Source organism: Hypanus sabinus, chromosome 15 (genome assembly GCF_030144855.1).
Source record: "Hypanus sabinus isolate sHypSab1 chromosome 15, sHypSab1.hap1, whole genome shotgun sequence".
NCBI lineage: Eukaryota > Metazoa > Chordata > Chondrichthyes > Myliobatiformes > Dasyatidae > Hypanus > Hypanus sabinus.
In genome coordinates this window covers 45,400,400-45,417,990 of record NC_082720.1, presented here as the reverse complement: position 1 = coordinate 45,417,990, position 17,591 = coordinate 45,400,400, and the positions used below count along the sequence as shown (strand labels likewise).

The following is a 17,591-nucleotide window of genomic DNA, read 5'->3' as shown; positions in this document are numbered from 1 at the left end:
TCTTCCCTCAGTGTCGCCATTCTCTTCTTCAGTAACAAGCATGCTATGCCAGGCTGTTGACTTCCTCATTTCTCTCTCTCCCCGCTCCCCCCATTACTAGATATTTGTACTACAATGCTTTTTCTGTCTCCCATTTTTTTGTTGTCTTTTTTACTTCTATACTTTCATTGCTGAAACTGGCAGTCAAGTCTGCCTGATGTCAATTTTCAGCCTCTCTAATTGTTAGGTCACGGAAAATATGTTTCATTTAGTGACTGCAATTCTGAAAATAAGAAAATTAAAACAAATGTAACTATCATTCAGAATAACTTTTTCTCCTTTAATAGTTGAAGAGTATTAACTTCATATGGTGTCATTTTAATTTTACCACATATTTTGGGCACTTTGTTTTGGGTTTAATATGAGGCCTGCAGACTGTCCTTGGTGTGTTCAAGAATGTTAATTGTGACTCTGCTGGGAATTTACTTCAGCTTATTGCTAGCTATTTTGTACAATACACGTTATTATATTTGCAAATGTATTTCTGCATTTGGAATTAAGATGAGAATTGCTCCAGAGAAGGCTATTCAAATGCATCTGATGACTGAAATAAATTGATTTATTTAGAATAAGATGTTTAACCCTCTTGTACCCTGTGTTTCTGTCAACAGAAGCTGAGGAATTATATCAAAAGAGAGTCTTGACTATTACTGGCATTTGTGTTGCACTTCTTGTAGTTGGAATTGTGTGTGTAGTGGCATATTGCAAAACCAAGTAAGTCTTTGCACCTTGCATTAACTGTATTTTGCAATTGCTAAAAGACATTTAAAGTTATTTTTTTCTATTATTGTAAAATGTGATCCTTTGTATTTTTTCCCAAAGAAGCAAAGATCATAAAAATACTTTCATTGTAATGCTGAATTTATTGTAAGTTAATGTTGCCTATCACTGCGTAAAACTTATTGTATTTATTGTTCTCCCATAGAAAACAAAGAAAAAAAATGCACAGTCACTTGAGGCAAAATCTTTGTGTAGATCATCAAAATCGAAACCTTGCTAATGGTCCGAACCATCCAGGCCCTCTCCCGGAAGACATTCAAATGGTGGATGTATGTTCTTCTATTCATAGACTGATTTGAGAAATAAAAATTTATTTGTAAGATATTTTTTTAGTGATCATCTTATTTAGCATTAGGTCTAAAAGTCTTTTCCAGGGTAGCAGTTCATCTATTGATTAGGCTGCCAATTCTGATACTAAACAACATTAGCCAAGAATCCACTGCAGTAGTGACTGATATTGGCATGGAGTGAAATGGAATCAGACTGTGGTGTTGTTTGGTCCCTCAGAAACTAGTTCACAAAACAACTCAGAATTTGCCTCACTAGATCTCCCCCATTAGGAGAGGTAGTTGGAGGAGGAGGGAGGTAGGAATCACTGGAAAACTAGGAATTACTTTCAATTTTTAAATTTTGCAGAGCTCTTCATCTTTTTTTCCTCACAGCTGATTAACACATGGAAAAATAATTAAAACTCTAGGACGAGTATTGTTAATTACCTGAGATCCATGACAAAATTATATTTTAGAAGCAGTTTTGGAAAAAGCCAACCAAAAAAACATTTTCCTGTGTTTTTTGGATTATCCTTTACTCCACAATTGCCAGCATGTGATTTTGAATTTGCATTTTCATATTTTCAGGAATATGGTTTTCCTTTGGCCAATCTGCTTCTTAATATTTAGAATTCAGATGGCAATGATGTTACAATGCCCAGATTGAAATTGTTTCAAGAAGCTTCTCATTCTAACTGCAACATAGACTCGTCAGCATTACCTTCTCGTCACTTTAAGTGGCATAGTGATTGTGAAGTTTTTAATTCTGCAAACTCAGTCTTCCACCCTGATTGTAATGGGGAGAGAGATAAGCAGCTTAGCCTGTACCAGTCTCAAAAATTTAGAGTAGAGTAAATATTGGACTGAAATACTTATGCCGGAGCGACCTACACAGGAATCCGACAAATTCTGTCAGCCTAGACCACCGAAAGTAGATCAGTAAAGATAAAGGATCAGCCAGAATTCTTGTTTGAGACTGCCGTACAGAATTTTCCAAGGTATTAATGTGCTAAAGAGAGCATAATTCCATAATCAGAACACTATTTATTGCCTGAATTCACACAGAAAATGTTGGTATAAGAAGGAAAACACTAAAACTCTTTTCCTGAAAAAGGAATTAAAGTACTTCTTGATATTCTAAACAGGATATGTAATTATAAAGCAGAGTAAATTGTGGTACTATGAAAATTATGTACACATTCATTACATAGCCAATTGCCTATGTATACCTGTTTATTATTAACTCTTATGGCTTGATGAAAAAATATCAAGCGTTGTGCCTTTATATTTGTTTGTGAGAAGCTAGTAGACAATCACTGTAACAGATTTAGATATAAAGTCAATAATATGGAACATTAACTATTAATTATAGCGATAGTTGTTATTATTGGTATCTTGTTTTTGATAAAAACCATGATTTCAGCCGTATGACTCTGAAGCAGTTTTGAATATGTATTTGGTTCCATTCTACTCAATTAGATGAATAGTGTGTGACCAACCTTCAATCTGCACCATTAATCCACTAAGTCTTGTGGGATTTATTTCAGTTGATAGTGCCTACAGTACAAGTCAGATAATTGTGAGGAGTTGCATTTTGAAAAGACAGATCAAGATTGGACTTTCTCAGGGCCCAGTGGAGTGTTGTAGAAAAGAGGGACCTTCAGAGTTCCAGTACATGGCAGTAGTATCACAGACAGACAGAGTGGCAAAGAAGGCCTTTGGCGACTGGCCTTCAACAATCAGGGGAATGAGTTGAGATATCATAATGCATTTGTACAAAATGCTGATAAGGCCACATTTGGAGTATCATGTTCAATTTTGGTCACACTATTATAGGAAAAATGTAATTAAATTGGAAGACATTCAGAAAAGTTTGACAAAGTCATTGCCAGGACTTGAGGAACTGAGTCTGTAAGGTTGTTCAGGTGATGACTTTATTTCTTGGTGTAGGAGACTGAGAGGTGATCTTATAGAGGTGTGTAAAACACCAGGGGCATAGATGAGCTAAATACACTCAGTTTTCCCTGGGGTTGTAGAACAACTATAGGGTCCAATGCACTTAGTAAATCATTAAAACGTTAGTTAAATGTTGGAACAAAGGATGACACCTAAATCTTACTTGCAGTATTAAAAATTAGCATCAGTATGTTGTTTAAGGGATGAAAATCAAGAGGTTCTATGGTTCTCCTGTTTGGTGTATTGGTCAGACAGTGTTCATGCTGCAGTTTTATAATAGTCTCTCATATCTGATTTGTAGCTGCTCTGATCAATAATAGTAATCAAGGATTACCTTGAAAGATTAAGGATAAATGCATTTTACTCACGTCATCTAAAAATAATAATTTTAACAAAGCTGAAAGCCACAGATAGAAATGGTCTCTTCCGTGTTCATTAATACTGTTTTACCCATCCACACACCCACATTAGAACCATATTCTTCTATACCATCCTATGCAAGTGCCTAACAAAATGCCACCTAAACACAAAGAATGTATCTGCTTCCACCATCTCCTCTGGCAGCATACTACAGAGATCAAACACTGAGTGGAAAAAATAACCCCCTCTAATTCTGTTCAAAACTCCTTCCCCTCGCCTTCCTGCTTTTGATATCCTTATATGGAAAAATGATTTTGATGATCTATCTTATCTATAGCTCTCATAATTACTTCCACATTTCTGCAAAGTTACCCTTCAGCCTCTTTTGCACCAGGGAAAACAAGCTTAGCCTTGTAACTGAAATCCTCCCATCGAAGCATCACCTTGGTGAATCTCTTCTTCAGCCCTTCTGGTGCATGTAGGAAAGTTTATAGAGTTGCACATATTAGAATTATGAATCCTTTCTAATTAATGCATTTGCAATTTAGTTACATCTGGACCAAATGTAAACTTTCCTTCCTCCCTTGACACATTTTCTCTTCTGAATTGTATCAGTTCAAGAGTGCAGGTTTCAGACTTGTGGTGAAAAGTGCACAGTGAAATTCCCCCAAAGGGAACCTATAAAGCATTCAAATCTATTATCAAATATGCTTTTAGATGATAGCAATCATTTTATTCTGATTGTTTAGTGTGTGAGTAACAGGAAATGGTTTGGTTAACCAGGTGTAAAAATATGGGATGAATAATGTAATTCTTGGTATCTGAAGATGTTTATTTCTTTGATCGTGCAGTACATTTCAAAAAATGTCCCAGTTGCTGAACACGTGAGACGACATGAAACGGAAACTTCATTCTCTGCAAGCCAGCCATCGTCTACATCTCAACACTCTTCCACAGCAACTCACACGTCCAGTCATAGGTAATTAACTAGTAAACAATTCCTGGAGAGTACATATTTTCACTTGTATATTTGTGCTGAGACCACCATCCTTTACCATAATTTCACTGATTAGCCAGCATTAATAGTGTTTATTAACCCAGTACATTTCCAACCATACCCAATTACACAAGTGTTTGCAATTAGTATTTAAAGTAGCCAGTGACACATAGAGACTTTGTGACTAGAAATGGAATGGCAACTCATTCTAGGAGATTTGACACCTTGCGGGAAATTGAACAACACAAGACAGAACATTCTGGCTCAGGTAATGGTTCTGGTTCTGGTTTTGGAGGCCTTGTTAGATTAGTTGAGAGGAGAAGTAGGACCTTTCCTTCCCAATGTGCCAGGAAGCTGTCCAATGTATTGATTGCTGCAGATACCTATCCCTTCTCCTGCAAGAATGGAGTTTCAACATGTTTGGCTTGAGCTACTGAGCAGCCTTAATGATAACATCCTGAACTGGAGAACAGAGTTCAGGCCTACAATGAATGGCCATCGTTTGTGTAAATAGTGTAATTCATGGCTCACTCATACTCCATTTTCCTCAGCCTCTCTGCATTTTTTTTCTATAATCTCTCGAATTTACGGATTATGTAAGCATTGCCTCTCTTAATTGCTATAATCCTACCCTTACACCTTGCTCCTTTCAGCTGGCCAGTCCGCTTGGCAGCTTCCATGCAGTGATGGAAAATGGAGAAGGCAGGTAGACACTCTGTCTTATATTTGCAATCCCTTCCTCAGATACTGTCACCATGTTCTTTATAGGTTGACTCAGCAGCAGGATGTGCATGTAGTGAATTACCAGATACAGGTGACTTAGAACCACCACAGGAACATGACAAACCTACACCAGCTCCCTGGCAAGCAAGATCACCCACAAATTCCTCTTGAGAGGACTCGGACAGGATTTTGGTAATGTAGGCTACTGGTAGAACCACAATTGCATCACTTGGTGAATTAGGTGGCCTGCCTTCCACTGTGTAGTGCTCTTGCTGTTGCTTATCTACCACAATTGGAAAGACAAGAAGCTCAGGTTTCTAGGCCTAGAAGTGCTCAAGATGACCCACAAGTTACACAGCAGCACAAGAAAGGCAAAAGACATTTGGAAGACAGACCTCCTTTGATAAAGCATGTTGCTCGTAAATAAAGAGCACAATGGATGGCTGGAGGCATTTCATCTATCTTTCCCACATATTGATTACTTGAAACCATCCATTCATCTTCCCTCCTGCTATGTCTGGAGCCCTACAAATTTCTCTTGTTTTAAATTTAACCAGTTCCTCTTTGGAGTACTCATTGAATGTGTTTCAATCACCTTTTAAGACAATGCACCCCAGATCATGTTTTTGGTATTTTTTTGAGCTGAAACCACCATCATTTTACCATGATTTCATTGATTTTTATTCCAGGTTGGGAGAAACTCTACTCGACATCTTTCCAATTGAAATATCCTTTGAAAGCTGCAGTCGTATCCACCTCTATCAATCCCTCTAGCAGCTCATCCTACATACCCCATTATCCTCTGTATGATAAACCTTTCCCTCAGAATCTCTAAATCCTTCTCCCTCTCCTTAGCTTCATAGTTTTAGACTCCCTTGCCCTGGGAAAAAGACTGATTTATTCATCTAATCTATTCCCCTCGTGGTTTTATATAATGGTAACACCCCATCCCCTGAGTCTCCTATGTTAACGGGGGGAAGAAAAAGCTTATCTGGTCTCTCATAACTCAAACCTCCAGTCTGAGTAACATCCTCGTGAATTATTTTCTGTATACTTTCCAGCTTAATCTTTCATATAACCAGGAGATCAGAAGTGCACACAATAATCCAAGTGAGATCTCACTAACATCTTGAACATTTGCAACATGATAAATGCCTTCTTCATATGTCTGCCCCTAAAAATGTTTCTCTCTGCTTAACCCAAAAAATCCCTCCTTGCACTTGAAAACATGACTGAATCTCCAGCTAACTTCTTCCTCATTAAGGAGAATAACAGCTCTAAATTTTCCAAATAAATCAAGCTGTCATTCTGGGTAGCATTCCAGTAAATCTCAGCTGCATCTTCCTAAGTCTTTGACGTCCTCTCTGCTTTCAGAATTCGACAGATTGAGCCTTTCTTTGGTCCCACATATCATCTTAATTGGGATTACCTATCCATTATCCCTTCTACTTAAAATAAGTAGCTACAGTCCTAGCTTTCTGTTTCTGAACCTGCTTGAAAATTGCATTTTTTAGTTTGTTCTGCCTTAGCTACACTTCCATCTGAAACAGACCACTTGACATTTCATTAGCCGTGTTCCTGTTCCCTTGGTTTTAGGCATTAACCTTCGATCTGTTGCGAATAGGCGCAGACTTGCTGAAAATTTGAAAGTGAAATCCTTTGCTGTCCATGACATCTCAGGAATTCTGGATATTGTGGCCAAAGCAGTCAAGGTATATTTAATTGGCTCCCTGTACCACCAGCAAGATAAGAGTCCTGTGTATCCACACATGCTCCCTGATGCTGTCTTCTCAGATGGGGATTAATCTGCTCCCCGGCCCCCTTGTTGCCTGCATAATACAGCAATATACTACAGAATGTCAATGATAGCTGAAGCTCCAGCCCTGTAACCTCTAGAAATGAAGGAATTTGTGCTTACAGTCACTATCGTAGTTGTTGGAAACACGGTTCTGGCCCTGAAATATGGCAGCTCTTTACCGGCAGGCTGCTATTACATTGAGCAACTCTCTACTGAAACGGGAGCTGTGAGGTTGATGCTCTTTAAGTTCCCTTTGTGAACAGGCCCTCCTGCTGAGTGCTTTCTTCTCCCTTCAACAGTTATACATTCCAAGCCCTTTCCTCCTCTTCCCTATGTCAAAGACTAACAACCACCACAACCTTCACTCAAGAACTCCCACCTTAAACTGGATTACACCAAAGTAGAGCTATAACTTCAGCCACGCCCCTGACTCCATGGTCATGAACTTCCAATATCTTCAAGACTGGTTCTTGAGATACGATGCTGTATGCAACCATTAACTTGCGAGTAATTCCTGATCTTGTCAAGCTGTGCAGCATATTGATCAATTAAAAAATAAATATAAAATATCAAATAACACTCTTTTCTGTTATTTTCAATTAATAGCCTATTTATGAGAAAAGTTGGGACAAACAATGTTGATGCCAAAACCTAGTGAAATAGAAATATTAATCCAGAAAGGAAAAATTAAAAAATTTACATCTTGTATGTATAATTTGATTCAAAAGCAGACAATTAAATTAGGAATTCATAAATCAAGACAAAAATGGGAATCTGATTTGAATGTTAAAATTGATGGAAAAAACTGGTCAAGATTATGTTCTGATAGTATGAGAAATACAATAAATGTTCGACTTTGATTAATACAATATAATCTTTTACATCAATTATATATAACACCACAGAAAATAAATAGATTAAATTCAAATATGTCTGACAAATGTTTTCAATGTAATCAAGAAATTGGTACTTTTTTACATTCTACTTGTTCTTGTTTTAAAATTCAGCCATTTTGGATAAATTTAAGACTTTTATTGGAACAAATTATTGGAGTACAACTCCCACATAGTCCATTATTATTTTTATTAGGAGACATTGAAGGGACAATAACGAAACATAAATTGAAAAAGTATCAGAAAAAATTTATAAAAATTGCATTGGCAGTAGCCAAAAAAGTTATCGCAGTTACTTGGAAATCTGATCTATGTTTAACTATGGATCATCAGAATAATGAAATACATAGTTGTATTCCACTTGAAAAAATTACGTATAATCTAAGAAATGGATATGATATATTTTTGAAAATTTGGTTCCCATACTTACAAAAAATAGGATTAAATACATAGGTCCTTTGAAGATAAAATTATAGTAATTGGGGAAAGTAAAAATAAATATCAAAGTTATTTTGAACTCCATGGAGCATGTGGGGATCCTCCGATGTCCAGGCAATCCTTCTCTTCTTTCCTTTTTTTCTTTCTTTAGATAAGGGTTAAGGGGAGGGGGGAGGGTCAATATTATTTTTCTTACTATTTTATCACCACATTTATTCTTTGTAATTTCTAAAATTTAATAAATAATATTTTTTAAAAAGCTGTGCAGCATAATAGATAATGGGGTCAGAATTCTTCTTGCTGCTGAACACTGAATTTCCCAAACAAGCTAATTTTATTCTAAGATAGATGGTGAAGTTCTATTTTGACAGTGTTGCCTTCAGATCAGCATCAAACAAGTATTTACTTCATGATTTGGCTGCTTCGGTAATTCTTAATGCACCTGGGTGCCACCGCCTACTCAAGTATGATGAAAGGTCAGCAGCGGGTTGAAATTTCCAGCCAAATTGACACCCACAGAGCTCAAATATCATGAGCTAATTCTTACAGCTGCACTGAAATTCTAGTTAGGACTAAGATGAGGAGATTCTGTCCTCTGGAATACTGCTGTGCTACAACTGTTTACTCAGTGAAAATACTTACTGAACTCAATAGAGTTGTTCACAGGTGAAGAATCAGTGGATATCCGGAAGAGGTAGCTGTGCGGAAATGTTTTGGTGATATCTTTTCAAATGGCAAAACAGGCTCTAAAATCAGCATCCTTATCTTTTGCGGCTATGTTCTTATGTAATTCATGACAGTAAGGGTTGCTTTTGTAAATATAAATGCTATCCTATTGATATATGGCAGCATTTGCGTGTTACCTTAATGTGTTTCTTTAAATCATTCAACCTATTTTGAACCCTAAACCAGTTAACCGCAGAAATGATGTAATTAACCACTGACGTGCAAATTGAAGACCATTTTTCTTACTAAAAGATGTGTTCTTGGTTGTTTCCCATCACTGCACTTGTAAAGCATAATTGGTACATTTTCTATTTAATGTTTAGTCTTTGCCAACAGAAAATTGCCCTCCATGGCTGAATTCAACATTTATTTCAGCGATCATTAGCTGTTTATGAGGGTTAAATGGAAGTACATTGTGATTAATAGCATCTTTCCTAATGTCACTCCAAAATTGCACATTTTAAAGCAATACATTTTAGTCAATTTTAGTAGTTCATTAATAATGCTAAAAATGGCAGTACTAACATTAATAAAAAAAAAGATCTGTACAATCCATTGTTGTAAAACAATTCGAATAGCACAGGAGATTACAAATGACTTTCATGCAATGGTGATACTGCAACAAATCATATTTGATGCTGATGGCTCACTTCAGTTTAAAATTATGACTCTAGATAGAATCAGTATGTATTTCTTGTTGGCTGTAAATCAGAATTATCAATACCTACAATAAATTAAACCCTTTTCATTTCAACTAGTTGTTACTGCCCAAGTAAGTCCCCATAAATACATTAAAGCAAAAATGTCTTGCAGTTCCAAACTACATTATTAGGACATTATAATTCATTGGATCTATAATGTGTGACTTAATATGCTCCTACACATTTTACACCAATGCCAAAAAGTATACATTTTTACAACACAATATATTAAAATAAGCTTGACTAGAGACATAGGTGATTCAACACTATGTAAATCACTGCTGAAATCTGGGAAGTTCTCAAAGTGGAGGATAATAATTGGGACAGAAAAAGAGAGCTATTCAAGGCAATGGAACCCAAATTTTGGAAGTGAAGTTCAACACATCTGTTGCATTGCATATCTAATGCATATGATTGAGAGCGAATTTTAGCCTTGCTGCATTTCGATATGACTTAAGAATATTGCACTCTATTTTGATTTTGATTGCTGACACTTTTGTAACAAAGGGACCAGTAGAAGGCAATTTGCTGATGATAATATTCCTGAAAACACCATGAGGTCAATAATAAGATCATTTTGTTCATTAGCGATCTTGGTTGGTTCTGCTGCTGTCTTTGAGTAGAATGATTAAGCCTGTACCCACAATGGAGGAACTGCCACACATCTAAAAGTCAATACCTCCATCCATGTAACAGTCCCCTCCTTACTGCATCAGGCATACAGAGTAGATTGTGAAACGATTTCCAGTACTGTTGTGTAAATGATTTAACACATTTCAGACCACAATTTGTTATTTGTAAAGAAAGATACTTTCTCAATCCTTAGAAATATTGGAGATTAATGACTGTACATAACAAGAGTAGCTCATAAAGTCTCTTGAGCCGTTCAACAAGTTCATGAGTAACCTGATCAGGGCCGCATCTTCACTTATTTGTTTGCTTCCCATAATCCTTGTCCTTCACCCACCACAAAGGACTGACTGTCCTCTGTCTCAGCTTTAAATATATTCAGTGACTTAGCATTCACAGTCTTAAGGGGTAGGACTGGAAACTCTCAGAGTTGAAAGTCTTAAGTCAGTGATCCCCTATTCTAAAGCCGTCACAAAGATGAAACATCCTGTTATCATTCTCCCTTTGAAGCTCCTCAGAATCTTACATTTCACCTCTCGTTCTTCCGAACACTACTAAGTAATGGCCCAACCTGTCTGGCCTTTCTCATAGACTAACCTCTCCTTTATCAAAGGAGTCATTCTAGCCTCCAATGCATGTATGATCTGTCCTTAAAAGAAAAACTATTGTTGAGTATGATTTCCCCTGAATGAAGTTATGCTAGTTTTAGTAAATGTACTATGATTGAGTAAATCTTCCTGCTGCTACTTTCGTAACAATGGATTCCAGCACTTTCCACAATAGTTAAGGTGCAAAGTCTGCAGCTTCTTTCTGCTTCCCTTATATTTTCAGTTTTTCAGTCTGCTGGGATGATTGTAGAATCTAGTGAATTTTAGAAGATTACAATGCACATTTTCTGCAACTGTTCTTTAAAAATAAAACTTTAGAATTCTGGCAGCCAGATCTATGGGACTTGTCATACTTATAGTATAGTTCGATTTTAATTTAAGTTTTTTCTTCATTATGAAAATATAGTTTCCTCATTTACTCCTATTTTTGGATCATTATTGGGGTACATTCAGTCAGGGTCTTAAAGACAAATAGAAGTATCAATACCTCTGCTATTTCCTTTTTCCCCATTATCATCTCCGTATTGTTATCTTATGGCAATGGTGGTTGATATCTGCCTTTGTATGTACTTTTAGAAGCACTTGCTGTCTGTTTCTGCATTTCTTACAAATTTACTCTGTCTATTTTCTCCCTCATTATCTTCTTTCTAGTCATCCTAATAGTTTCTACTCTATGAAATGTTTTCAATTTCCTGGCTCACACAGCAATTGATTTTACAGCAAAGCTTGCCTTCCCTATAACGTGATACCATCGCTAACCTAGCCAGATGGATTGTCATTATCATGGTGTCTATTTATCAATGGAATACATCTTGAATGAGAATTGCAAAATATCTTGGTTGAAGAATTATGAAATATCTACCTGTATTTTTCAATTGCCTTTAATGTGACTCTTTTCCGTAGACATGGAAACAATACATGGAGTAGAGAGCAATCCAACAGCGTTACTTCAGAAATGCATTCTGGAATTATGACTTCATCTTTGGAAACTAGCAAGTGTAACAGTCCCATGGAACCACGAGGCAGATTAAGTGCAGTTTGTGGTTATCAGGACACAAGACACCCGATCTTCCATTGCAGAGACTCAGTGGATTCGCTCAGAGACTCGCCTCACAGTGACAGGTATAAAATCAATCATTTTGCAAATTAAATTGCGTTTCATGGATTTTTTTTTGTGAAATGAACCATAAACTATTAGACATTAATATGGCAGATTCTAGCTTTAATTCTTGTGGAAATTTATTGGAGTGGCCATAAATTTAGTGGGACTAAGACGTGCTTTCTTCTTGGCCCAAAATATATTACCCTGCACAATCAATCACGGAAAGGGAAGACAGAATATATTTGTAGGCTGTACACATTAGCAAATGAAACCCAATCTCCCTAGGTGCATGTGAACAGTAGCAGGAGTCACTCTCACATGATAATTCAAGCAAGTTGTGTCCTTGACCCCGACATGTCCATTAGCTACTGATGACGTATTCAAATAACATCCAAACACAGAGCTTCAATGGTAAACAACTATTTCTACCCAACGGCAAATGTAGGATTCCAGACCTCACACCCCCACTAAAAAAAAGTTGCTTCCTAAAAGCTATTAAAACCTAACCCTTCTCCTCACTGGATTGCTACAGACTGAGAAGCAATGTCAGGCATCAAACAAGTCCCAGATCAACTGCTGAAATCACAGCTTTGTATGTTACTATATCTAAGTGTTTTTCTTTCCAAAACTGGCCTATGGAACTAAAATGCTCCTATATATTTGATACCTAATTATCCAGTGTACCCATTAGATTCCAATCTGTTCCATTCTGTTGTTAAACCTTTGAATATGGAAGTTCTCTTTTTGAAATCAGATATCTTGCAAAATGTGCAACTTCTCATTTGAGAAACTGACAGAGAAATATATTTCAGTAGCTCATCAAAGAACCTGTAGGTTGAATGATTATCAAGTAGAAACAAGGTACAGTATTTTTTGAATTGAATTGACTTTATTTTTTTCATCCTTCAAATACACAAGGAGTAAAAAACTTTACGTTATGTCTCTGTCTAAATGCGCAATGTGCAATCATAGTAATTTATAATAATTCATAATAAATAGAACTGTCAATGTAATATAGAGTACATTCAGATCAGTGTGAGTTCATCAGTCTGATGATGGCCTGGTGGAAGATACTGTCCTGGAGCCTGTTGGTCCTGGCTTTTATGCTGCGGTACCATTTCCTGGATGGTAGCAGCTGGAATAGATTGTGGTTGATGACTTGGTTCCCCAGTGATCCTACTGACCCTTTTTACACACCTGTCCTTGTAAACGTCCTGAATCATAGGAAGTTCACAACTACAGAGGCATTGGGCTGTCTGCACCACTCTCTGCAGAGTCCTGCAATTAAGGGAGGCACAGTTCCCATGCCAGGCAGTGATGTAGCCAGTCAGGATGCTCTGAATTGTGCTCCTGTAGAAAGTTCCAAGGATTTGGGGGCCCATACCAAACTTCCTCAACCGTCTGAAGTGAAAGAGGCGCTGTTGTGCCTTTTTCACCACAGAGCTGGTGTGTACAGACCACGTGAGGTCCTCGGTGATGTGGATGCCGAGGAACTTGAAGCTGTTTACCCTCTCAACCTCAGATCCATTGATGTCAATAGGGGTTATCCCATCTCCATTCCTCCTGTAATCCACAACCAGCTCTTTTGTTTTTGCGACATTGAGGGAGAGGTTGTTTTCTTGACACCACTGTGTCAGAGAGATGACTTCGTCCCTGTGGGCCACCTTGTTATTGTTTGAGATAAGGCTGATCAATGTAGTGTTGTCGGCAAATTTAATTAGCTGGTGGGAGCTGTGGGTGGCAATACAGTCATGGGTATACAGGGAGTAAAGGAGGGGACTCAGTACGCAGCCCTGAGGGGCTCCTGTATGGAGAGTCAGAGGGTTGGAGGTGAGGGAGCCCACACTTACAACGTGCTGGCGATCTGACAGGAAGCCCAGTATCCAGCTGCACAAGGCAGGGTCAAGGCTGAGGTCTCGGAGCTACCTATTGAGCCTGGATGGAACTACGGTGTTGAATGCTGAACTGTAGTCCAAGAACAGCATTCTCACACTGGATTGTCTTTGCATTCTTTGTTACCAAAACAGGTTTTCATCCAGACCTCAAGTCTTAAAATGTTATACTATTGGTACACAATGACTGTAGTGCATACTGTCAATTATCTGTCATTAATTGCCTGGGCTACTCTGACAGCCCTTCCCAAATATACATCTTTTACTAGCTCAGAAAACAAGAGCAGTAGTTATGTGGCATCACCACTACCAGCAGGATTCTCTCCAGGTATTTCTGATCGGGAAATATATCATCCTTCAAGGATCAGTCCGTCATTGCCATGGAGTCTAGATCCTTGAACTCTCTATCCAACAACAACTTGTAGGTTCTCTGCCCTCACCCCCTTTCCATCTGCACTTCTTATCTGTTGTTATCTCTAACATCTGCAGTTTTGTTTTCTTTTCACATGGTGGCATATTTTTGCCTTATCTTGTCTGATCAAAAAATTTATCTTCAACAAAACTAATTTATGCCTGTTTCTTAATTTTTAATGCTCTTACTCATTTATTTAGAACATGCCACATGAGTTACCCTTCATTTTGGGTAAAGTGATTAGTTTCTATCTCTGTGTAATTTTCTCTGAATGTGAGATTCTTCTCTTAATCTTCTGCAGTTCCTATCAGATGATTCCAAATTCCTACTGCATCTCAAGATTACACCTAAATCTCCTTAATTCGCCATTTCCAATACTGTCAAATACATCACTGTAATTCACTGTTAAAATCAATGAGCTGTTATGCTGTATACCCACTGAAAATTGTTTCTCAATTGATCATCAGGTTTGCAAAGAGATGATAGGTTCTGCTGGAAGTCATCTTTGCGTGAATTTATTTAGAGCTCTGCTTATTAACTTTGTAAAATTTGAGGCTTTGTCAGGGCATACAATTCATAAACCTGACATCTAAGCATAATCTCAGCTGAAAGCTTGTCGAATCCCAGTTAACAATAGGTTTGTAATGAAAAGTGTATAGGTTCACTGTCCATGTTAAATGCAGAGATCATCTGCTGAGTTCCAGAGAGGGTATTATAGCTAATGATACAATAATACTAAAAGTTTCAAAGCAAAGGGCCTTGTAATATAATTTCTCATGATGAATTAAAATAGAACTGCAATTTAATTGTACTAGTTGAAAACATATTAAATAATGCAATTATTGATACTATCTATTCTCCTTAGGTATGTGTCTGCTCTCACCACGCCAGCCCGGTTATCACCCATTGATTTACATTACTCTCTCCCTTCGTATGCACCTGGTTTTGAATTGTCTCCACATGGATCTGCCCATGCGACATCATTGCCTCCTGCAGTGGTGGGTTATTTTGTGGAAGATGAACAACCTTTGTTGAGAAGATACCACAAGCACCACCAAGACAACCTGAAATACGACCTCTACAAACAGCGCCGCAGCTATCTTCATGACAGCTTTGGAAGTCTCCCCCCGAGCCCAGCAAGAATGGTAGAAGATGATGAATATGAGACCACACAGGAGTACATCCCAGCACTTGATCAACCAAAGAAAATGGCAAACAGCAGTAGAAGGTGGAGGAAAACAAAACCAAATGGTCACATTTCACACAGAGCAGAATGCGACTGTGATTCAAACTCAGAAAGCTGCTGTTCTGACACAGATTCTGATAGTGAGAAAATAGGAGAGCGTACACCTTTCTTAAACACTCAGAACCCTCCAGCAGTAAATACAGAAACAGCTTCAGTATTCTGGTCTTCTGACAGCAGGACTTACTCATCCAATAGACACAATGTGCGGGAGGACTTACATACCCGTACAACGCGTGTAAAATCAAATCAAGACTCACTCCCTGTGTAAATGCCATAGATCTGCAACTGTAAAAATATTTTATTTTATATAATTATCAAATATTCTAAAATTAAATTAAACATTTTATTTTCATTTTAGCAAAGTTGTCTTACAGCTAACAGGAAAGTCTTTTATAGGGAAACATGTATTTATATGTAAAATATGATTTACAGTTAAATCAATGACGGTGTGCCAATTTTTCACATCATAAATAGAATAATATTGTGGTGCCTTTTGCTGTATGCTGATACCAGATTTCCTGCTGATGTTTCAATTTTGTAGTGTTTCTATTTTGGACTCATTATAATTGTACACTTTTCATATTTTTTTAATTTTTACCACAGACTCTTTTACATTTGGACAGTTTTTTTTGAGTTCTGGGCACAGGCATCTGTGTACCATCTATATACTGATTCCTGAAACATCAAGTAATGTTCTGGCTGAACTCAATTCTTTATTTTATTTGATCAGGAGGACAGAATATAATATTTATTTTTCTGACTCCTGTCAGATTATAATTCTTTTTTAGAAGAAATTGATGAAAATTAGATTAATGTTTTTAGTCTTTCTCAGCATATTAATTTTTGTGGGATAAGGTCCCTTGTCATCATAATAAGCATTTTCTCTGCATCTGTTTTACTGAATTATTATGTTGGTGAAACACTCAAAAGTCATTACATGGCATGACTTTCAGACATTACTAAAGAGTCTGCAACATTTGCAGTTATTTGAGTTTAATTTGGGAGTTTTCTCCAGATAAAATAGAAATGCACCATGAAAAAAAGACCACTTTCATTTTAATGTTATTTTCAAGTATACAGTACTTAGAAAATGGTCAGATTGGAAACTGGAAATTAATAAGCAGCAACTTTGTGGTATTTGTTTTCGATGGAATTTTTGCAACATGTTTTTGCATGTCTTTACCACTCCAAATGGACTGATGCATGGGAAGCTAGGAATGAAAGATTTAACATGTTTTTAAATGAACTGCATAACTTTTCATTTATTGTCCCTTTTAGTGCAGGTTTATTATGGGTTCTGCAAATCTTTTATTGGTACATTTCAACTGTTTGCCATGCAGGGCTGTGAAATATGGAATTAGCATTGTCCATTTTGAAATAAAACCTATATTCTTTACTTTCAATGAACCCCAATGCTTGTGTCAAAACACTGCATGCCAAACACAATATTGCCTAAATCAGGGACTAGGAAGTACAGTGTTAACATACACTGTTAACTATTTTCCTAAATTCCCACAATGCATTCATCTTCTGCAATATCGTGGTAGATCCAACCAACCAACAAACCATTCTAGCAATGTCACTCTCTTACAATTGATTTTCTCCTTGATAGTTAAAACATTAGCTATAAACTCAAATAAAGAATTTGCTTTTATATGCATAGAGAATAATACATGACTTACAAATACTTAAATTTAATTGTTATCAAAGTATTTTAAAAGACTTATTAAATGTGTTAAAAAATAAGTCTATTTTGGAGTTCAGTGACTTAGCACTGAGGTTTCTCTAGCAAAAGAAAACACATATCTTCAGGATCAGGAATAATTCTATAGGCTGGTTGTTTTTATTGAACATGCTGGACACCATTTAATAGAACACAAAGCATTAAAAACCGTGTATTTGTTCCAGGGGTTGGGGAAAAATCTTGCTCGTATGTTCATTTTTAAAGAGAATTCATTATTTATTTGACAGGCAGTCAATTTGTAATTATTAGCAATGATATTTTGTTCATTTTTAACTTA

At 36.9% G+C, this 17,591-nt stretch overlaps 1 protein-coding gene across 1 annotated transcript in view; it reads left to right on the top strand.

The window, feature by feature from the left end:
* The window catches only part of LOC132405463 (pro-neuregulin-2, membrane-bound isoform-like), a 138,741-nt gene extending 121,673 nt beyond the window's left edge, over window positions 1–17,068 (top strand). Inside the window, exons 6-10 of the mRNA XM_059990293.1 lie at window positions 651–753; window positions 965–1,088; window positions 4,256–4,383; window positions 11,822–12,040; window positions 15,190–17,068. Of these exons, the coding sequence (XP_059846276.1) occupies window positions 651–753; window positions 965–1,088; window positions 4,256–4,383; window positions 11,822–12,040; window positions 15,190–15,838 (1,223 nt within the window). The 3' untranslated portion in view covers window positions 15,839–17,068. The remainder of the gene's footprint in view (window positions 1–650; window positions 754–964; window positions 1,089–4,255; window positions 4,384–11,821; window positions 12,041–15,189) is intronic.
* Window positions 17,069–17,591: the final 523 nt, after the last annotated feature.